Below are 21,803 nucleotides of genomic sequence, written 5' to 3'. Positions count from 1 at the left end.
TATGAGGAGAGGCTAGCTAAAATTAGATTTATTTACATTAGAAAAGAGGCGTCTAAAAGGAGATATGATAACTATATACAAATATATTCGGGGACAATACAAGAAGCTTTCAAAAGAACTATTCATCCCAGAGGCAGTACTAAGGACTCAGGGCCATCCCTTAATGTTGCAGGAAAGGAGATTTCATCAGCAACAAAGGAAAGGGTTCTTTACAGTAAGGGCAGTTAAAATGTGGAATTCATTACCCATGGAGACTGTGATGGCAGATACAATAGATTTGTTCAAAAAAGGTTGGACATCTTTTTAGATGGGGGAAGGTTTACAGGGATATACCAAATAAGTATAGATGGGAAAGATGTTGATCCAGGGAGTAATCTAATTGCCAATTCTTGGAGTCAGGAAGGCATCACACAAACACACACCTTTGTGAATGTGGGGTACTGCATCTGCCAAGTAGGCCAGCACCTCCTATTACCTTTGAGGGAGCCTGGGACGACCTAGGGTCCAGCACTCCGACATGGAGGTGGTATGTAGGAAGTCTGTCTGCAACTGGTGACTAAAACATCTAATATGTACCGTTTTGAAATTGTCACTCCAAAAAGGTTGAGCAGCAATTTAAAAAATAAAATCAGTACAAATGAGACATTTTACTCAACTTTTTAGGACACGCACTGAAAAATCAGTATGGTCCTGGTTAAACCGGTACCATCACCTTACAAATGGGCCTAATCAGGAATAAACTTTGGGCTCTGGCATTAATAACCCGCTACTATGTACTGCATACTTTTATACCTATGTGACCAGGACTGAACAAGAAGCCTTCTGGTTGGGATGGTCAAAACATTCTCTGGCATTACTATACCAAGAACTCCTATCAAGAGCAGCCTCCCTCCTTTTCAATAGTGAAAATGATCTTGCACCATTACTACTGGTGCTAATTTATGGGGCACATTTCTAACTGAAAACAAACACTGACAGGTGTATAGCAGAGTCCTATTTACAGGACTCAGTGAAGACCCCAGTCAGAAGTCCAAAGAATCTGCTCCTAAAACATAGCTCCATCCTAGTGACATAACAGGTTACAGGCTATAAAAGGGAGTGGCATCCCTTCTGCATCACATCTCACCTGAGTGAGGCCACACAGTTAACCCCTCAAATGAAATAGCCATCAAAAGTGGGGGACTACATAGGGACCTAAAAGCCTCAAGTGAAACTAAGGAGAAAGTTTCTTTAACCCTATCTGTAAGGCATGCAACATATTGCAAAGAGGGAGTTTAAGCCACCGTTAAAAAAATAAATAAAAAAGCCATCTTTACATTTGTAGCAACAGATTCATTCCAGTTAAAACTATTTTATAGAGCAGTCCCTACTAGGACCAAAGTGACCCAAGGATAGGGACATGTTTAATAGGTTACCTGAGTAAAATGTTAAAATAAGTAAAATGTTAAAATATATTAAGTTGAGTGAAATATTAGTAAATTATTTTTGGAAACTAACATTTCCACAGTAAGACAGGGGGGTGGGGGGGGGAGGGAGAGGTTATAACTTATGTACTATTATCAGACTATCAGTCCTCACACCCCCAGGTAAATGGTTAGTTTTGCCCTGCCTTCTGTTTGAAGTCAGCCTCTCAATGACTTTACAAGCAGATAATCTGGGATTCAGTGTTCCTGGAGATGGGGGGACGACAAAACTATTTTTTACCTTGATACAGCAGGGGTTCAACTTCTTTGGTCAAGGAACCCTATAATTATATTGTGAAATACTGCAGAACTTCAAACTCTAATGGGTTGTCTGATACCATATGCATTGCAAGGGACCCCCAACCCACTCTAAAATGTATCCGATCTCAGCTGTGCAGTGAGAGGGTGGGGTTCCTTACAATGCATCTGATCGAGATGTGCTATAAATAATAATAGTAATAAAAAAATAGTTCCTTTAAGAGGGGTCGAATCTTTCTATGGAACCAATGATGGAGGATGTTTAAAAATTAAATGTATATGTTACCCATGGAACAGGTCAAACATTTTAAACTATAGGGCAATGTAAATCTAATACCACTAAACCATAGTATCACATACCTTTGCAGTAACCCAACCCCCTCAGGTGCCCCGATAAGATTATATAAAGGCACATAGCTCTAGGTATTAATCTTTTAGGGGGACCTCAACCTATGATTCCCCACATGCAGAGGGGCTTCAAGCAAAATTGAGGGGGGAGAGAAAGAAATAAAAATAAAGCCACAACACAGCACATGTTGGAAAATAAACAGAACATTTATTTATGGCAGGACCAGAGGGGACAGGGGACGGGAGACGCACACCACACCTGCAAGGAGAAATGGGACACGTCAGAATGCATAGGATAGTAGAGGGGGGTTGTACAATAGGAGGTAGCAATTGGGTTTCTTACGGGAATACGGGACAGTGCTGTAGTATAGAGGTGTGGAGACAACCGATATCAGTATGGTAATAGTAGAGGGTACTGCAGGCAGGTGTAGTGACAGGGAAGAACATAAGACTATTAGCAGGTGCAGTAGGGAAGTGGTCAGTGCAAAAAGTAGTGGAGGGAACTGTAGGCAGGAGGTAGTGTGGGGGAACTGTAGGCAGGAGGTAGTGTGGGGGAACGGTAGGCAGGAGGTAGTGTGGGGGAACGGTAGGCAGGAGGTAGTGTGGGGGAACGGTAAAATGTACCTTCTGTATCTTATTTTTTAGCAACTGTCTTCCTTCCTCTTCCTGCCCCTTTGCCCTGGGGAGAAAAAAAAAAATACAAAATAAGACTTTTGAAAAGCTTAATTGTGTATGCCCAAAAGCCTAACTGCGAATTAAGGCCAGGTAATGAAAGGGGATGCTAGTACCCAGGGACGATGCTTGGAGCAGCCATCTTTAAAGCTGCCAATTCACACGTACCTTTTTGATGGGGCTGTCATCCGAGCTCCTGCAGAGAGGAATCAAGTGTCATGCACATGGATCACAGCACAGATACCACCCCGCACGGGGGAGACAGAATAGACCACACCCTACAACCAAGGACAAACTCCCCCATCCCATAACAACTATCCACATCCGCAAACCCTACTCCCAGGACAAACCCTCCCCATCTTACCTACATATTCAACCCAAGTGATCACCCAGATTACCCCTACTGTTTTATCCGGCCCTACGGCACAGCACCCCCACATTCCCCAACCTACTAATCAGATACTCACTCTTCTTCCTCTTTATCCAGTTTCTTCTTCTAGGGCAAAGAGAACAGTCACCAACACCTTCCACATGATAGCGTGTGCAACTGAGCCCACTACACCCTATTGCTTATGCCCAACCTCCCCCCTACAGTACACATCCCATGTTAAGACCCTCCTCCAGGAGATACAATGCTAGATGGTTTGTTTTACAAATACCTGCCTTTGAAGTGGGTTCAAAAACCAGTGTTGACACCTTGTGAATATAGTTATGTTCTAGCTGCCAATATGAGAGGTTATCTTAATACGCGAGCTGCAGAGCAGACAACCCCACAGATTATAATGCAAGCAAGCCAATGCCAGCTGCGCCCTTCTTGTAGCGAGTCTTCCGGACCGTACCTTTGCCGGTCCTGCCTTCTTGGTAGCCGCTGGCCTCTTGACAGGTTTGGGGGGAGATTCGGCGTCTTCCTCCTCCTCTTCCTCTATCTCTTCCTCTACCTCATCCTCTGCCCAAGAGAGATCTTCTTCCACTATAGGGGAGTGCGAGGGGTACAGGGAAACCTCACAGCAGGACTTTGGCCCTTTAACCGCTGGTATTTTAACCCCCACCTGTACCATTAGTAATGTATTTCAGGTTTGCTAGGTTCAGCCCTGAAAGCCAGACACCCGTCACAAACCCCCACAGAATATGCTGTGCTCATTAAGGGACCCGCCGCAGAAGTAGTGAGAAGGCTGCAGCGATCCTAAAGCAGGGTTATAAGGTGGTGAGGAGCAGCCATATTTATGGGGCTCAGAAATAATTACTAGCGAGTTCTCATTTAAAACCCATGGAGGATTTGAACTAAAGTTCGGGATCAGGAGGAAAACAAAGGGGATTTGTATGGAGGGGGGCAGCAGATGGAGAAGGTTCAGATTTGGGACTTGGGGTTGAACCCTGAAGCCACGTGGGGGTGAGAGGGGGGTGGAGGAAAGATGGCGAGCAGTATGGCATTCAGAGAAATGCATGGCCACATCCCTGGCAATGAAGGGTTAAGAGTATGTTTAGTGCAGGAGAAGCGTGGACATTTTACAGGTGGTCATCTGGGAATCGTGGTATGAAATCGTGGTATGAACTCACGTGCAACGTGCTGGCCACTGATGTACACTGGGCCAGACCCAGCTCTTAACCGAAATGTGATCGGAGGAGTCAGCTCAACACCAACCATGGTAGCCTGCGAGGGAGAGGGGCAGAGTTATACCCCAGGGGTCACCCATATACCTACCACACTGCAAGACGGGGGGGGGGGGGGCAGCATTATACCAGGAGTCACCCACAGACTCACCATGGGCAGGATGGAAGGTTTTAAGGTGGCGATGGGGACAGGTTTCCCATCCGAGCCGTCCACTATTTCTACCACGTGAAATTCATCTTTCGCCTTTTCCCCCAGACAGATCTGGAAGACAGCAATACCTCAGGGACAGATGCAGATCCCCTAGGACACTACACAGGTTAACTAGAGAAAAGGAGCTGAAGCGGTGATCTAGGAAAGTTGCACCACACGCCAGACAGTCACCGCAACTCCCTCCCCCCCCCCCCACCACATACCGTGCGCAGGGCCAGCTGATGTTCGTATTTGTCGTCGTCATCCGACACTTTAAACACTGAGGTTTTGCTCTGCTCACTTAGCTCACACCCTGTGGATGGAAGGCAGACACTTTTCTGAACACAGAAATATAAAGCAAGGGACGGTCTTTGCTCAGCGTAACAGGGGCTCAATCATACACACAGGGGCTCAATCATACACACAGGGGCTCAATCATACACACAGGGGCTCAATCATACACACAGGGGCTCAATCATACACACAGGGGCTCAATCATACACACAGGGGCTCAATCATACACACAGGGGCAGGAGTGGCTCAGTGAGTAAAGACACTGACTGACACTGAGATTGCTGCAGGGGAACCTGGTTCAATTCCCGGTGTCGGCTCCTTGTGACCTTGGGCAATTCACTTTATCTCCCTGTGCCTGGGGCACCAAAAACATAGATTGTAAGCTCTACGGGGCAGGGACTGTGCCTGCAAAATGTCTCTAAAGCGCTGCGTACAATTAGCAGCGCGCTATACAAGAACATAATAATAATAATAATAATAATAATAATATTGCCCAAACTGAGACCTTTTCACACCATGCATCGTAATGGACACAGGGACACACCCCTCATATGCCACCAAACATTTACACAGGGAATCAGCCCTTTTCCACCCATACAGCGGGGCCCGCACTTATCCAGAAATTCAGCACACATGGATGCCTTTATACCTTCCCCCACACAAGCCATATATGTACCTCATTCCACCACCTTGCACATGCTGCCCCCCTTATCCCAGCCCACAGGCACTAAAGTGCCCCCTAATCTATACAACAACAAGTGTTATCCTATTCCCACAGGCATCCCCTTTTACCCCCTGCCCCCCTCACTCACCCCATATGAGAGACACCGGCTTCTCAGCCTTGCTGGTGTTACTAGCTGTTGATGTCATGTTAAGAGGTCACTCTGAAGGGGACAAAAAAAAAGTGTCAAGAGTACAGGGATATATTGTGTCCCATAGGATTTCCCACAGCCCCATAACTACCCATCATACCTATTAAACATGCTCCTGACCCTCCTACCACCTAACCCAACATGCTCATCCCTTACAAGCACCTGACCCAAAAACTAATACCCTTACCCACTTACTGCCGCTTGACACCCTAGCCACATAACACAGATCTAAAAGAAAGGAACATTTAAAAAAAAAAACACCTCAGGTCAGTTCCACAAACGATATATCTATATATCAAGCAGTGTAGCAGTCACACACCTACAGCTGTGAGCTCAGAATAAGGTGAAACAGAGAGAAGGAACAGCCTTGCAGGCAGTGATTTATAAAGGGGAGGAGAGAGACAGGTGAGGATAATACATGCTTAATTAATGACTTAACAGCAGCTGACTTAATTAACCCTTTGAGGGTAATAGCATCACTTTTGCCCCTCCCAGGTAATCTGTCACCACACACATTTAACATAACACTCTCCTACTGTCTCTGTAAATTCTCCCTAATTACCACTTAGGCTGGGACCATAGAGGGGGGGGGGGGGGGGAGCAGCGCTGAGGCTGACGCTGACGCTGAGGCCAGCGGGCGCGATCGGGAGGCGGGGGGAGGTGGTGGGAGGCGGGGCAGTGACGTCGCTGGGCCAATCGCCCGCGACGCACTGACGTCAACGTCACGGCGCTGACATCACGGCGCCGTGACGTTGACGCTGCTTCGCGCTGATTGGATGTTTTCAGCCGACAGCGCGCTGAAAAACAGCTTGGCTGTCGGCTGAAAAATCCAGCACCTCAGCACGCCTGCGGACGCTCGCGTGAGCCCCCTCTAAAGACATCCTCATTGAGGATGCCGGGGCTCAGCGCGGAGCGTCCACACGGCTCAGCACGGCCTGTCCGTCTATGGACGCAGCGTTAGATTGTAAGCGCCTTAAGGCAGGGAACGCCCTCTCTTATTGTTACTGTCATTATTATGTCCCATGTATTACTGCTGTGAAGGGCTATGTACATAAATGGTGCTACATAAATAAAAATATACATACATACATACATACATACATACATATATGTATCGCTTGGAGCTCACCCCCAGATTTACTATGGTGGGGCAATAAAAAGCTTGTGGGAGAGATACTCTTAGGCGGCGGCCAGGGTGAATGTGAGCGCACTCGAGCTCTGTGACGTTTTTGCTTCGGCGAGTCGTGGCCTGCTGGCTGCGCGCGTAGGGGGCGTGTCGGGGGGCACAGCCATGACGTCACAGCTGGTTCGCCCTCATTGGGCGAACTGCGCGCGTGACGCGCCAGCGAGCGGCAAATCAAATTGATTTGTCTCACCGTGCGCTCACGGGCACGCGCACGCGTGCTCTCACACTGGACAAACATATTGTAGCAATGTGTTTGATCGCGGTCACGGTGTTTGATCGCAGACGAGGCCTTAGAATGGAGCAATAAGGCATTTCTAGGTAAGGGTTGTATAGGGCATGGGTGCGCAAACTGGGGGGCACGGCATTTACAGAGGCCCCGCGTTCTTCCCCAAAGCATTTCAATTAAATACCGGCGACGAGACCGCGTGACGTCATCCGTCTCCATAGCGATTTCTGCCTATAGTGTAGGAGACAAGAGACGGCGACAAGGGGGCGTGGCAGTGAGCGGTTCGCCCTCATTGGCTGAACCGCTCACGTACCCTCTGACGTCATGCGGCAGTCGCCGCAAAAATTCATTTTCATTGACTTCAGCGATTTTGGTCGCTGTGTTGCTCCGTTGCGGTCGCGCACACTATAGGCGCACGAGACGGATTGTATTAACTTTTTTTGACGCAGCGTCGCCGTCGGCAGGACTATAAGCGCGGCCTAAGTCTCTCTTAAATGGTCTCAGCCGCCTCTTAGGTGACATGTCGCCATGACAATGGGGCGGGGGTCAACTGGCAACGTGTTGCCATGGCAACGCACCATCACATGATGCCGCCATGCCACGGTGCCGGTAATAATGGGGGGCTTGAGCAGAAAAGTTTGCGTACCCCTGGTATAAGGCAATGAGACTCATGGTGGAGATCTACATTCTGAGTTATGAAAGAAGGCACTGGTGAGGGAGGTATACCTAGGGTGACCAGATGTCCCGGCTCCTTATGGGTTTCAGGGTCCCATTCACAAACCTCTACAGCCTATCAGAGCGAGGGAATTCTCCTGCCAGCCAATCACCGATTTGCCGGTATTGTAAAGCCGGGTGGGCACCTTTTCTCATTCTGCAAAGGGGCATGCGCCAACCTGGCACCTCTGCCTCTTTGCATACTGAGCCCACCCGCTGTCCAGCCTCCACAGAGTCTGGGCTCTGGCAAATGGTGGCCGGATAGCCCTGTTAGCCCAGGATGCTGGTACTCAAGCAGAACTGCAGTTCCCCTCCTGTTCTGACACCTTGGCATCCCTGAGGCTTTCAAGTCCGGACTCCGCACAGACCCATAGGCACCAAGCTTGGAAGCCATCTGGTCCCTCGGAATCCATGACTTGGAAATCCCACACTTCAGTCACAGGTTATCAGTACATATACCTATCAAATATAACTCTTTAATAAAATATACTGTGTCCTGTTTTGTGTGATAAAAATATATAAGTCCCTATTCTGGTGTCGGGGATGGAGTGAGAGTATATTTTGCCTACACTCACTAGCCTCATTCTTGGCACATTCTAGAAATAACTTTTAAACTTTTTACACACAAAAACCACTCTCAGCTTTATCACATAGCTGGAGCACCCCCTGAACCCCTATACCAGGTTCAGGGTACCTGGGCATGTATCTGGGCACCCTCCTTATACTAGGGCTCCCCCTGTATGTTGCAGGTACACATTAACCCCTTCATGCCCGGTTTACCTTGTCTAGATTATGCTGCAGCAGGAATCCTGGCGGTGAGTCGCAAGACCTTTTCATGGTCGGAGTTTGCCCGGAGTAATGTGCTTGGCTGCATCTGAGAATCTCACTCGATTCCCGGATCCAACTTTTGGGGTATCCCAGAACTCCAGAACCCCGATACATAGACACATTCTGTAAAGACTTTCTCCGGCAAACCCACCCTGAAACTTCCAGCCTAGAAATCTCCTGGTCCCAACACCCCGAGAAAGGCAAAACACACAAAAATCTTTAATGTCGCAAAATTTGCAGAGTCACAGTAATGCATTTCTTACAACTGGATCCAAGAGCTGACACTCTAGGACCTCAACACACGGATCAGGGGTACCCAAGTGGGCTGAACCTTTATTAGTGAGCCTGGGTACCCCTTCACCGTCACACATGTGCGTCCGGCAAGCTCTGATCACGTATGCACATGAGCGACCGGCAAAAGACGATCTCGCATACGAATGAGCAGCCAGCAAGTGCATGCACGGTCGGCAAGCACTCTTCGAGCATGCGCAGTCAGGGGAGTGCCGACTGCACATGCGTGACATTTGTCACGGTTTTTGCCGGGACAAATATGGTCACCCTTGGTATACCCTCTGTTTGGGTCGAGGAAGGAGTATCTCATTGGTGTTGTCCATATGTATCTCCTCCTTGTGACCTTAAACAAGTCGCTTTATCTCCCTGTGCCTCCGGCACCAAAATTTGATTGCATGCTCTGCAAGACAGGGACTGGTGTCTGCAAAACTCGATGTAATCTGTCAAAGATATGTAAGGACACAAAATAAGGCACTCGTGGAAGAGGGATAATAACTGTATAGTCTAATAAGGCACTCGTGGAAGAGGGATAATAACTGTATAGTCTAATAAGGCACTCGTGGAAGAGGGATAATAACTGTATAGTCTAATAAGGCACTCGTGGAAGAGGGATAATAACTGTATAAACTACTAAGGCACCCATGGTGCTGGATTACACTCTGTAAAATGCATCGATGAGGGGAACATTACGTATAATATAAGACACTAATGGTGTTAGGTGACCCTATGCATGAAGCAATAAGGCACTCGTGGGCTATTGCTACCTTCAAAATGTCATCTCCCTTAAGCCATATGGCCGTAATAGCAATGGAGCACTGCAGGAATTGGGTTACCCTATATATGAGGGTAAGGCTGCGTCCCCGCTGCCGCTGAGCGTGCTTGGAGCGTTTACTTCTGTGAGGCGCTTGGGGAGACAGATACATTTGATTTTCAAGCATGCTGAAGGGTCACATGACCCTGAAGTTCTGAAGACAGTTTTTCTGTCTTAGGAAAAATCTGGACGCACAGCGCAGCGGCCAAGTTAGGTAGTGAGCCCGGCCCCATCGGGAGGCAGTTCTTGTGCCTGCAGCGCACGCCATGCAGCAGGCAACAGGGACCTAGTTCAGCAGTGTGCAATCTTTTCTACTCGCGCCCCCTCCTGCTGGTGCCCCCACCCCTTACCTTCTCTTCGGCTCCCGGCGTCAAATGACGCTGTGGATGTCATGTGACATCACGTTGCCATGCCAACGTGATGTCACATGACCATGCCAACGTGACGTCACATGACCGCGCGGCGTAATTTGACGGCCCGAAGAGAAGGTAAGTGAAGTTGCAGAGGCCGACGCGATCCCCTGGCATTAATTTAAATGCCTTGGGGGAAGAGCTCATTGGCTGAACCAGCTCACGTAACGCAGACGTCACGCTACTGCAGTGACATCGCCGGGTCAATAGCAGGCGACGCGCCAACGTCAACTTCACGGCGCCGAGATGCCGTCATTGACGCTACTTCGCTGTGATTGGATGTTTTCAGCCGACTGCGCGCTTGTTAACAAATCTGCTGTCGGCTGAAAATCCCAGCACCTCAGCACGCCTGCGGACGCTCGTGGGAGCCCCCTCATCCTCAATGAGGATGTCTTTAGAGGGGGCTCATCGCGGAGCGTCCGCGTGGCTCCCCCCTCTATGGATGTAGCCTAATTCGGAACAACAGGGGTTGGGTTACCCCCTTTGCCAATATAAGATGGCCGCCTCCCCAGACACCAGTTTCCATGGAGACCAGAATACGACACAAGCCTCTCCCCGCCCAAATTTGCAGCCCTGCCTCATGCAAAAGTGTAAACCCAGATGGGGAGGGAGTAGTGCCACAGCGAGGCTTGTCACGCAGCGCATGCGCAGTGCCAGGAAGAAAGGGCAGTGAAGGAGTAGTAAATATGGCGGAAAAGGCTTCATAACAACAGTGAGGCGGAGAAAAGGTTAGAGGTCAGCAAGATGGCGACGCCGGGAGCAGGAATGGGAGGCTTGGGCTCTCTGGTGAGGATGAAATAGAGAAGCCTATTATATACTGAGGGGCTCACATGGGCGTATGGTGCTAACAGGGGCCACGTTACTACCATCACTGGTCCCTGATAGACGATGAGGGGCCACATGCATTGGTTGGCACGTCTGTTCCCAAGGGGTCCACATAGTTGCACCGGACAGACCATATAACTGTTATATCGGAGGTCTCACTTGCCTCTGACGGGCCAAATGACTTGAGGGGGTCCCACTTGCCCCTGACACTCGTGCGGGGTCACATGATCACTACAGGGTCCCCCTGCTTCTGAGGGATTTCAAGCAGATCCTATTGTAGCCCCAGGATCACCCCATACCCTCTGCTGCCGAGTCATTTCCTTTGTAGGTTTTATGGGGCCCCTGTCCCCGGGTCATGTGATAATAATGCACTGCGGTTGTTGGTTGCTGCCATGTGAAAAATAATGTTGTAACCCCTTTGCTGCCAGAAGGGCCTGCAATATACAAGTGGTACTGCGGTCTGTGGCTTATGATGAAATGCCCTTCATAGATCAGAAACCAAATCTTTCCCATCTCTTTTTATCTCTCAGGGAGCAGCTGAAGCTCTTACAGCTGCTCACGCACTATCCCTCCCTGCAGAGGCTTATGGGAATGATGTAAGTACACACACACACACACACACACACACACACACACACACACACACACACACACACACACACACACGTCACAGCAGAGAGCTCATTGTCACACTTTCTCTCCTTAGCCCAACGTGGAGATGATTTGGGCTATGAAGGCCTATCAGCATGCAGAGGTGTACTTTAATGTGAGTGTGGGGAGGTAATGGGAGGAGGGAGGGATATTTATGAGCATCGGATAAGGGGTGTACGCCAGGGGTTAATATTGCGCTGAACTGCATGGCTGGTCCCCTCTGGCAGTGATTTATGGTTAAACAAACTAAACCTGTCCCCCAGCTGATCTCGTCAGTGGACCCCCACCGCCTGAAGCTCACTCAGATAGACGATATGATTTACAGCTCATTCCGGGAGGAATTCCCCCAGCTCCGCATCGACCAGCTGGATCCTGAGGCGCTCAAGTCCCAGTCTGCCAAAGAGGTGACAGGCGTGTAACATGTATGTGTTGGTGGTGAGCAAATGCGGGGATCACCAACCTTGACACTGGGGTACTGAGAGACCGGGGTATTGTCCTGTCCTTCCTCTGCCTCTCTGGCATGGGGACAGAAGGCCTGCTGTGCCAGTGTGTCTGTGGCCGGGTGGGTGTTACATACTGAGAGCTTTGAGGATGGACCCAGCGTATCCATACAATTCTCTCAGCCAATCAGAGTATCGCATTTCAAAACCCTTTCTCCCCCCTTTTAGAAATGGCGCCCCTTTTGCATGCGGTTCGAGAAGCTGGTGGAAGATTTTAACTATGGGACCTTGTTACGGTTGGACTGCAGCCTAGAGTATATGGAGGAGAACACTATATTCTGTGAGTATGTATGTATGTATGTATGTATGTATATACGGCCCGGCATGCATACACCCTACTAATACTCCAGCACTTGCAATTCTGATGGATTCTGGGTAAGACAGGATACCTCATCACCCACACACTCATTAGGTGGGGGTATTTAGACTCCGGATATCGATGTGGCCAGGTACCCTCTCACACCCTTAATAGTAGGGGTATTTAGAGTCAGAGTGCAGAAGGAATCAATAGGATCCCAAGTTACTTGTAGACCAGGACACTCCATACATTAGTAAAGTAAAAACTGTTTATGCCAACCTCAAGGTCTGTAATAAAGAGCAAAGTCTCCATCTTTGCTGATGATACCAATTTGTGTAAAGTAATAGAATTAGAGCAGGATGTAATTTCTCTCCAGAAGGACTTGGAGAGACTGGAAACTTGGGCAGGTAAATGGCAGATGAGGTTTAATACAGATAAATGTAAGGTTATGCATTTGGGAAGCAAGAATAAACAGGCGACTTACAAATTAAATGGGGATAAATTGGGGGAGTCCTTAAAGAAGAAGGATTTAGGAGTGCTTGTAGACAGCAAGCTTAGCAATAGTGCCCAAAGTCATGCAGTAGCTGCAAAGGCAAACAAGATCTTATCTTGCATTAAACGGGAAATGGATGGAAGGGAAGTAAACATAATTATGCCCATTTACAAAGCATTAGTAAGACCACACCTTGAATATGGAGAACAATTTTGGGCACCACTCCTTTGTAAAGACATTATGGAACTAGAGAGTGCAGAGAAGAGCCACCAAATTAATAAAGGGAATGGACAATCTAATTTATGAGGAGAGGCTAGCTAAATTAGATTTATTTACATTATAACAGAAGTGTCTAAGAGGGGATATGATAACTAATATACAAATATTTGGGGACAGTACAAGGAGCTTTCAAAAGAACTATTCACCCCACGGGCAGTACAAAGGAGTCGGGGCCATCCCTTAAGGTTGGAGGAAAAGAGATTTCACCAGCAACAAAGCAAAGGGTTCTTTACAGTAAGGGCAGTTAAAATGTGGAATTCATTACCCATGGAGACTGTGATGGCAGATACAATAGATTTGTTCAAAAATAGGTGGACATCTTTTTAGATGGGAAAGGTATACAGGGATATACCAAATAAGTATACATGGGAAGGATGTTGATCCAGGGAGTAATCTAATTGCCAATATTTGGAGTCAGAAAGGAATTTATTTTTCTCCTTATGAGATATCATTGGATGATATGACACTGGGTTTATTTGTTTGCCTTCCTCTGGATCAATAGCTCCTTAGTGCGCTGATCTGTGTCAAAGCTACTTTTCAATTGTTACACCCAATTAAAGAGGTGTCAGTGCTGCCACAGGGCGGCACTCGCTACTCGCTACCAAGACAGCGTACTTGTTTTAAATACAACTGATACCACCGTGCATATGTGTCTATGCTGTCTTGTATAGATACAGCTGCTCTGACTATCTTGGTCCCGCATGGTATGCTATATTTCCTCACTGCAGCAGTGTACGAGCAAGCAGCTCTGCGGCCATACGGGCATTACTCTACCCGATTCAATATCATCAATCAGCCCAGTACTACGCTTACTACCTTTACTACTCTTGTAACTATAGGTGCACAGCACCCTCGTACCTGCGCCCAGACTTAGACGCATACTATACCAGTGGACATATTACTAGAGCAAATACATTTTCTGACGCATGCACGCACTGATATACTACGCACACACATCCCGCAAATCACTGGGTTCTTACTAAAAGGTGATCTGTAGTGATCCATAGGCACAGCACACTGTGTGTCACTATGTACAATCACTGCTAAACGTTTTTAGCACATACCCAGTACTCCCTTTGCCCGTTACCCACCTAAAACGGGCCGTCCAAACAGTTACCTTCTCGCACTGTTCCGGCGCATGCGCAATGCGTACACAAACAGATACGTAATTATTTAACTTACATGACGCATGCGCAGTCTGCACATCGCGTGGATATGCTGCATGGATGTATTGCAAGTCTCGGTATAACCTAAACCTACGAATTTGTCACAGGGTCAACATAACCATTTAGACTTCTGATAACAAAAGCATCCAGTGTAACCAGAAAGGGAGACAGAATTAGTGGGAGCACATTGAGACGCCAGACGCAGTTTGGATAGACCAACAGTAGTCTACTATCATTCAGTATATAGCACAGCACTATATACAGTTTTATATATACACCATTACATGGATATTTAATAAAGTTTATTTTTATACAACACATCCAACCCCTGACCGTCTTTATATTCAGGTCTGCAGTGCGCCTATTTAAAGGGGATCCTTTTTGGTGTACCACTCTTGGTACACATTTCTTGTCTATCTAGCCTATCCCCAGGCAGCACGCCTCTACCAACTAGGGGTCTGAGCGAGGTCTCTCTCTATAGTTCTTCCTCTGGATCAGTAAGTATAGATATAGGATAAAGTATCTTGTCTAAATTTAGCATGGGTTGAACTTGATGAACGTACGTCTTTTTTCAACCTCATCTACTATGTAACTATAGAAGAGATCTGGTGCTTCCAGACAGACATCCATCAAATGATGCTTAGTATATAAAAAGTGTAGGGTACCTCCATAATAGAGGTATACCATGTGAGTAGCAGGTATGGCTAGTGTATCTGGTCGGTATACACAAAAAGCAAATACTGACACATAAGAATCTCCCACCCACTATATTTAGAACATTAGTAGATGCATAAGAAAAACTCACTTGGGTAGATATCAGGCAAGTCCTTAGGAGGGCCAATGATGTGCATCCATGTAGGTAAAACAGCAAAACAAATGGAGGAAAAACGGAGCACCATCCAGGGTAAAAAAAAACCCCAGATCTGTTTAATAAAATTAAACAACCTTTATTAGATCGTACAAGCATAACCTCGAGATGCATCACAATGCGTTTCGCTATAGCGCGAAATGCGTTGTGATGCCTCTAGAGGTTATGTTTGTATGATCTAAAAGGCTGATTATTTTGAGTAGGCCCCCTCTGCATCTCTTATTTTTTTTTTTTTACCCTGGATGGTGCTCCGTTTTTTTCTCTCCATTTTATTATGTAAAGGAGTTAGTTATACCCTTCCCTATATGGTATGGATATAGTGCTGCACAATGCATTAGATATCAAAGGGGTTAATAGGTGGGCTTCATACAAGATAGACAAGCGGCCGACAACACTAGACGTATAATTGATCTAATTGAAATAGCCAACACTAAAAGATTCGGGTGATGGCATTAAGCCTAGATGCCGAAAAGGCATTCGACAGGATAGACTGGCCATATCTGAGGGCCACGCTTGGAGCGTTTGATTTCGGGGGTAGAATATTAAAAGCAATTATGCTTTATGCGAACCCGGCAGCAAAAGTCATCCATCAGGGCTTCCCGTCGGAACTATTTGCAATTAAGAGTGGCACGAGACAGGGTTGCCTTCTGTCACCTTTATTATTTGCCCTGAGTATGGAACCTTTTTATTTTATTTATTTATAAAATGTTTTACCAGGAAGTAATACATTTGAGAGTTACTTCTCGTTTTCAAATATGTCCTGGGCACAGAGTTAAGAAAAATAATACATGGTTACAAATACAGTTACATAAATGAACAGGGTAGACATTATATACAAGACATTGCATGCACAGTTAAAGAAAATATATATTATGGGCGAATGAAACAGTTACAGACCAGATTAAAATGTGAGACAGCCTTAGATTTGAAAGAACTTAAACTGGTGGTGGATGTGAGAGTCTCTGGTAGGTTGTTCCAGTTTTGGGGTGCACTGTAAGAGAATGAGGAACGGCCGGATACTTTGTTGAGCCTTTGGCGGCAAACATTCGGTCCAACCAAACATTGGAGGTATCCAGCTGGGAGAGCAACTGCATAAAGTAGCCTTAAATGCTGAAAATATATTACTCACAATATCCAGGCCCCTAACCTCTTTGAATAAATTGGGCAATCTCCTGGACAAATTTAACAGGGTCTCGGTTCAAAATGAACCAAACAAAATCAAAAGCGTTAAATATCAACCTACCAAAAGAAATGGTGAAATTGATAACCATTAACTTTAATTTCAATTGGCAACCTGAGTTCATTAAATATCTTGGGGTACAGATCGCAAGAGATTTTAAATCCCTCTACCGGGCAAATTTTCCCAAAGTAATATAAACGCTGAGAGGATATTAGAAGATGGTCTACATATAGAATATCATGGATGGGTAGAGTATATTGTATCAAAATGAACCTCCTCCCTCACATTTTATATCTATTTCAGACTCTCCCAATCCCATTAAGAATTAAAGATCTAGTCTATCTTCAGTCGGTAATAACCAAATTCATATGGGGTTATAAAAGACCAAGAATGAAGGGATGAAAAGGATACACCGTGCACCGAATAGTGTATAAAAAAAAAATTAAATTATATATATTTAGTGCATATATGATATTCAGTGGTTAAATGTTCAACCAAATTGTGCCAATTAAAGTGAGTGAACTTATAAATCTGTGTAAACATCATGATAATATAGTAAAGCACAAATGTAAAACAGGGAAGAGATAAAACCCGTGTTAATCTGATTGAGACGCTGCTGCTGCTGCGTGTAGAGTGGCTCAGCAAACTAAAACACTAGCAAACAGGAACAAAGAAAAAACTGTGCAGTCTCATAGTGTAAGTTATGAATTATATTGAGTGCAATCAGCAGGTAAGTAACGCACGTACATCAAGGTAGTTATAAAAGAGCAACACGTTAGGGACATGTTACCACACACTACAACTTCACACTGGTCATCTGGTGGTTCGGCTACAGCCAGCTGGAACGTCCAAAGTGTCCAACTCTTTAGGGAAAGGACATCAGCTTCTAAGGGTAGACTCCAAACCTCGGTCCGTCTGGCTTCTCACACCGGATGATCGCTTTGTGGCTCCTCTGTGTTTACCAGGGAACGCTGACTGCACGGGGCAGAGCTCCGTCGAGTGCCGATGACGTCAGTAACCCCGCGTCACTCAGCGACGGGGGTGATAGCGACTTACAATCTGGGAGGCCATTAGATTTCAGCGCGCCCTGACAACAAAAAATACACTAATGACCCCAGTATTTGGTTATCTAGACTTCACTCCGGGTATGAACAGCAGGGATTTTCAAAATTGGAAACAGAAGGGTCTTGTGAGACTCAAAGATCAGGAGGGTAGAAACAGTATCAAAACATGTGAACAAATGAAGTCTGAAAAAGACATCCCACATACTGAATTCTGTACATACCTCCAGATCAGAGCATTTATAACACATTTTCGCCCCATCCCCGATTGACAAACTTTGAAAAATTCTGTATTTTAAAAACAAACTAAGGGACTTATATCTAGGCTATACAGAGAGGTAGTCTGTTCGGGGGCGGCCTGCTCTAGGAAATGAAACTATGTAGCACAATGGGAGAAGGACCTAGATGAAACATTTAGAAGAGGGGGACTGGGCAGAGATATTAATGGCCGCGGCTAAAAGCCCAATCTGTACGACGTTAAGGGAGAACGCGTATAAAGTGTTAATGAGATGGTACCTTACTCCGACGAAATTAGCTAAATTGATACCAGGGTACTCCCCATTGTTTTGGACACAATGTGGAGGGGAGGCGGATCTCATACATATGCTGTGGTCTTGCCCTCGGGTGCTGCCCATATGGGAGCAAAGCAGAGATTGGCTAGAGGATCTTGGGCCTCACAATCCCACTGGACCCCTGGCTGTTTCCTCCTGAACAGACCAGTGAAGGGGCTTCCCAGAATGCAAAGCAAATTAGTGGCGCATTTTTGCAACAGCGACGAGGTGCGAGATTACAGCATTGTGGAAACGGAATGAAATCCCAACTGTTGCTTCAATTAGGAACAGAAGTTGGTACGTATGCCAGATGGAAAAGTTAAAGAGTTTGGTTAATGATACTGGCGCTAAATTTCTAAAAGTCTGGATACTGTGGCTAGCACAGACAGACATCCCAGGAGTAAATGGTACCTCAATCTTGCTATGATAACTGAAACACGCTCTCCGCTGACTTACAGGAGTTGGGAATTAGATCTAGCGAGCCTCAGAAGAGGGCTGTAGATTTGGGTAGCAGTGCTACAGGCCACGCGGGAGGTACTGCCTAGAGAGGCGGCAAGGACCAATCTAAGAGCAGAAGCAGACAAGTGAGAGGATCTAGAGGACAGACCCCCCCCCCCATATTTATTTTTTGTTACATATGATTGAAGGCATAACTTTGCTGCTTACATGCAGACTAATATGTATACTGTGTTGTATGATGATAAAGTCTCAAAATGATTTAAATATATATATATATATATATATATATATATATATATATATATATATATATATATATATATATTAGGATTTACAGCAGCAGCATTCAGCAGGAATGAGTTCTGGAAGTTGGTTTGATCATCTTACTATTTTACGTGGACGTGTACTGAAAGCACATAACACACACCGTATATAAAAAGACACGTCTTCGTATATGTGGGATATCGTTATATTTGCACTCGTATATTACTTTACCGAAGCAGTGTATATCTATATTCGTGGCAAACAGAACACCACTAATTGTCCTTCCTTTATCCCAAAGTTATCTGCAGTAACCCGCTTGCGTCTCTCCACCTCCCCAGACTTACTTCTGCGTGGCGTGCGACCTCTATCCTTGCTGGGGGAGTTTGATTAAAACCACTTCACGCCCGCAGGGACCTGCGATGCTCGGCAAAGTGTTGCTGGTCTCTCTGGTAGGGAAGTTAATCCTGCCCCCCCCCTCTCTCTCCCCAGCTACGCGCATTCAGTTTTTCGCCATTGAAATTGCTCGGAACAGGGAAGGCTTTAACGACGTGGTTTTCCGACGCAGAGCGGCAGAATCCAAGTGACTGATGCAGTTGGCAGACATCGCGTCCTAACTGCAAGGGGGGGGGGGGGGGGGCGGGGGAAGATAACTGGGCTATTTGAGGATGGGTTAATAAAATCACCCAACTGGGAAATTGTCTCTTGTTTGGTGTTTTCAGAGCTGCGCCATCCATTGTCTGCCAGGTGAACATGTCCACTGGGTGAGTTTTGGGTAATGCTTATGCATTGTGGGGGAAGGGGGGGGATTCGCAGAGCAGCTCAGCTATCTCTCACTGCGCAAGAGACCAAACTAGTTACAAACCATTAAAGTTTTATTTTTGCAGCATCCACTTCACACTCACGCTCACCCAGCAGACAGAAAACTCCCCCCCCTCCCCCAACCCCCCTACTCAGTGCACGGGCCCCACAGAGCTTCCTTCAATGCTGCCGGAAGTTTGCAAACCATTGCAGAGCAATATATATATATATAGATTTAGAGAACAGGCAGAGCAAAGGCTTGCAGGCCTCTGGCATTATCCCCTGAAAGGCTTGGGAGGGGGGTTGTGCTGCCAAACATTCGCCCCCCCCCCCACCCCCCCCCAAAAAAAAGAATAAAAAGGGAGGGGGGCGCCAGCCGTCAGTAATGAGGATTATTTATTACAAAAAAAGTCCTTGCAGAATCTCCATTGTATGCGTTCCACCCCCCTCCGTCCTGGCGGTCTCTGCAGAGCGTCGCTCCCTGATCCATAATGGAATGATGGTCTGCCGGTCCTCCTAACTCCCACCCTGATGAGGGACGGCTGGTATTACTTGGTGCTCAAAATGACACGTACATATATATTTGTAATTTCCAATAAGGGCTCAGTCTGTGTTGGGAGTGGGAGTGCGGCAAACTCATTCACTTGTAAGCACCCCACCTCTATTGGGGGGGGGGGAGGGAGGGAGATCCACACGCCATGTCCCCGTCCGTATAAAGAATTCAAAATGTTACCAAAAAAATGTGCAGGATTTTGTACAAGGCGAGAGGAGGGGGAGCAGGGGGGTGATCTCCTCCCGTGGGATGGGAGAGGAGGCAGTTGTCAGTGAGAGGGTGGGGCAGGAAGGAGAGGGTCAGCTCATCATCTCGTTACTGTTGGGGCCGCAGGACGAGTTTTTCATGGAGTCGTTCACCTCCCTTCGGAAGGCAGAGAGATTCTGTGTGAACCTGCAGGGAGAGGAAGGATATCGGTAATCTGGTAATCACAAGATCCCCGTCCGTCTGAAAACACCGGCACGTCTGTGTATGCTCCTTTCCCAGTCTCAGCACCGGTCCCTGTGTCACAGTATATGCTATGACCGGTCTATGCTAAATACCGCGGTGGGTAGCTGCCACTATCTACATCAGTTGAGGCGAGTAAGTATCTGTGCCAGCCTTGCTTTAGCTGTGTTTCTGTGCAGTAGGACACACCTGACCCGTCTCTGGGCAGCGGGAGGTGAGGGTGAGACGCCGACCCGTCTCAGGGCAGCGATAGGTGAGGGTGGGACACGCCGACCCATCTCTGGGCAGCGGGAGGTGAGGGTGGGACACGCGGACCCGTCTCTGGGCAGTGATAGGTGAGGGTGGGACACGCCGATCCGTCTCTGGGCAGCGATAGGTGAGGGTGGGACACGCCGACCCGTCTCTGGGCAGCGGGAGGCGAGGGTGGGACACGCCGACCCGTCTCTGGGCAGCGGGAGGTGAGGGTGGGACACGCCGACCCGTCTCTGGGCAGCAATAGGCGAGGGTGGGACACGCCGACCCGTCTCTGGGCAGCGGAGGTGAGGGTGGGACACGGCGGCGGGAGGTGAGGGTGGGACACGCGGACCCGTCTCTGGGCAGCGATAGGTGAGGGTGGGACACGCGGACCCGTCTCTGGGCAGCGATAGGTGAGGGTGGGACACGCCGACCCGTCTCTGGGCAGCGATAGGCGAGGGTGGGACACGCCGACCCGTCTCTGGGCAGCGGAGGTGAGGGTGGGACACGCCGACCCGTCTCTGGGCAGCGGAGGTGAGGGTGGGACACGGCGGCGGGAGGTGAGGGTGGGACACGCGGACCCGTCTCTGGGCAGTGATAGGTGAGGGTGGGACACGCCGATCCGTCTCTGGGCAGCGATAGGTGAGGGTGGGACACGCCGACCCGTCTCTGGGCAGCGATAGGTGAGGGTGGGACACGCCGACCCGTCTCTGGGCAGCAATAGGCGAGGGTGGGACACGCCGACCCGTCTCTGGGCAGCGGAGGTGAGGGTGGGACACGGCGGCGGGAGGTGAGGGTGGGACACGCGGACCCGTCTCTGGGCAGCGATAGGTGAGGGTGGGACACGCCGACCCGTCTCTGGGCAGCGATAGGCGAGGGTGGGACACGGCGACCCGTCTCTGGGCAGCGGAGGTGAGGGTGGGACACGCCGACCCGTCTCTGGGCAGCGATAGGTGAGGGTGGGACACGCCGACCCGTCTCTGGGCAGCGATAGGCGAGGGT

General features: G+C 47.9%; 3 protein-coding genes across 5 annotated transcripts in view; 1 reads left to right on the top strand and 2 right to left on the bottom strand.

Annotated features, from left to right (window-relative positions):
- Positions 1 to 2,257: 2,257 nt before the first annotated feature.
- Positions 2,258 to 19,225, bottom strand: NPM2 (nucleophosmin/nucleoplasmin 2). Of its 2 annotated transcripts, none has more exons than XM_075601433.1 (10): positions 19,114 to 19,225; positions 5,649 to 5,720; positions 4,767 to 4,855; positions 4,504 to 4,614; positions 4,299 to 4,392; positions 3,581 to 3,711; positions 3,209 to 3,237; positions 2,910 to 2,937; positions 2,694 to 2,748; positions 2,258 to 2,328 (listed from the first exon to the last, which is right to left on the bottom strand). In XM_075601433.1, exons 2-9 carry the CDS (start codon positions 5,704 to 5,706, stop codon positions 2,704 to 2,706), a joined length of 585 nt encoding a protein of 194 aa, XP_075457548.1. In that variant the 5' UTR covers positions 5,707 to 5,720; positions 19,114 to 19,225; the 3' UTR covers positions 2,258 to 2,328; positions 2,694 to 2,703. The 2 variants fall into 2 exon arrangements, with proteins under 2 accessions (XP_075457548.1, XP_075457549.1); XM_075601434.1 differs by having other exon boundaries at positions 3,209 to 3,234.
- PBDC1 (polysaccharide biosynthesis domain containing 1) lies at positions 10,812 to 19,396 on the top strand. The gene is made up of 6 exons (XM_075601436.1): positions 10,812 to 10,960; positions 11,530 to 11,595; positions 11,706 to 11,765; positions 11,914 to 12,054; positions 12,319 to 12,430; positions 19,259 to 19,396. The coding sequence occupies exons 1-6, from the start codon at positions 10,919 to 10,921 to the stop codon at positions 19,351 to 19,353; spliced, it is 516 nt and encodes a 171-aa protein (XP_075457551.1). The 5' UTR covers positions 10,812 to 10,918; the 3' UTR covers positions 19,354 to 19,396.
- Positions 19,259 to 21,803, bottom strand: part of XPO7 (exportin 7) — a 69,926-nt gene continuing 67,381 nt past the window's right edge. For both annotated transcript variants that reach the window (XM_075601431.1, XM_075601432.1), the window contains exon 28: positions 19,259 to 20,513. In XM_075601431.1, coding sequence (XP_075457546.1) covers positions 20,420 to 20,513 — 94 coding nt within the window. In that variant the 3' untranslated portion in view covers positions 19,259 to 20,419. The remainder of the gene's footprint in view (positions 20,514 to 21,803) is intronic.

This window comes from Ascaphus truei, chromosome 5, assembly GCF_040206685.1.
Source record: "Ascaphus truei isolate aAscTru1 chromosome 5, aAscTru1.hap1, whole genome shotgun sequence".
Taxonomy (NCBI): domain Eukaryota; kingdom Metazoa; phylum Chordata; class Amphibia; order Anura; family Ascaphidae; genus Ascaphus; species Ascaphus truei.
This window is presented reverse-complemented; position numbering and strand designations above follow the sequence as displayed.

Coding starts and splice junctions, on each gene's coding strand:
- NPM2 (XM_075601433.1), bottom strand. CDS start 5,706: ATGACATCAACAGCTAGTAACACCAGCAAGGCTGAGAAGCCGGTGTCT. Junction 4,856..5,648: donor GCCGGTGTCTCTCATATGGG/GTGAGTGAGGGG, acceptor TTCCATCCACAG/GGTGTGAGCTAAGTGAGCAG. Junction 2,749..2,909: donor ATGACAGCCCCATCAAAAAG/GTACGTGTGAAT, acceptor TTTTCTCCCCAG/GGCAAAGGGGCAGGAAGAGG.
- PBDC1 (XM_075601436.1), top strand. CDS start 10,919: ATGGCGACGCCGGGAGCAGGAATGGGAGGCTTGGGCTCTCTG. Junction 11,596..11,705: donor CAGAGGCTTATGGGAATGAT/GTAAGTACACAC, acceptor TTCTCTCCTTAG/CCCAACGTGGAGATGATTTG. Junction 12,431..19,258: donor GGAGGAGAACACTATATTCT/GTGAGTATGTAT, acceptor CTCTCTCCCCAG/CTACGCGCATTCAGTTTTTC.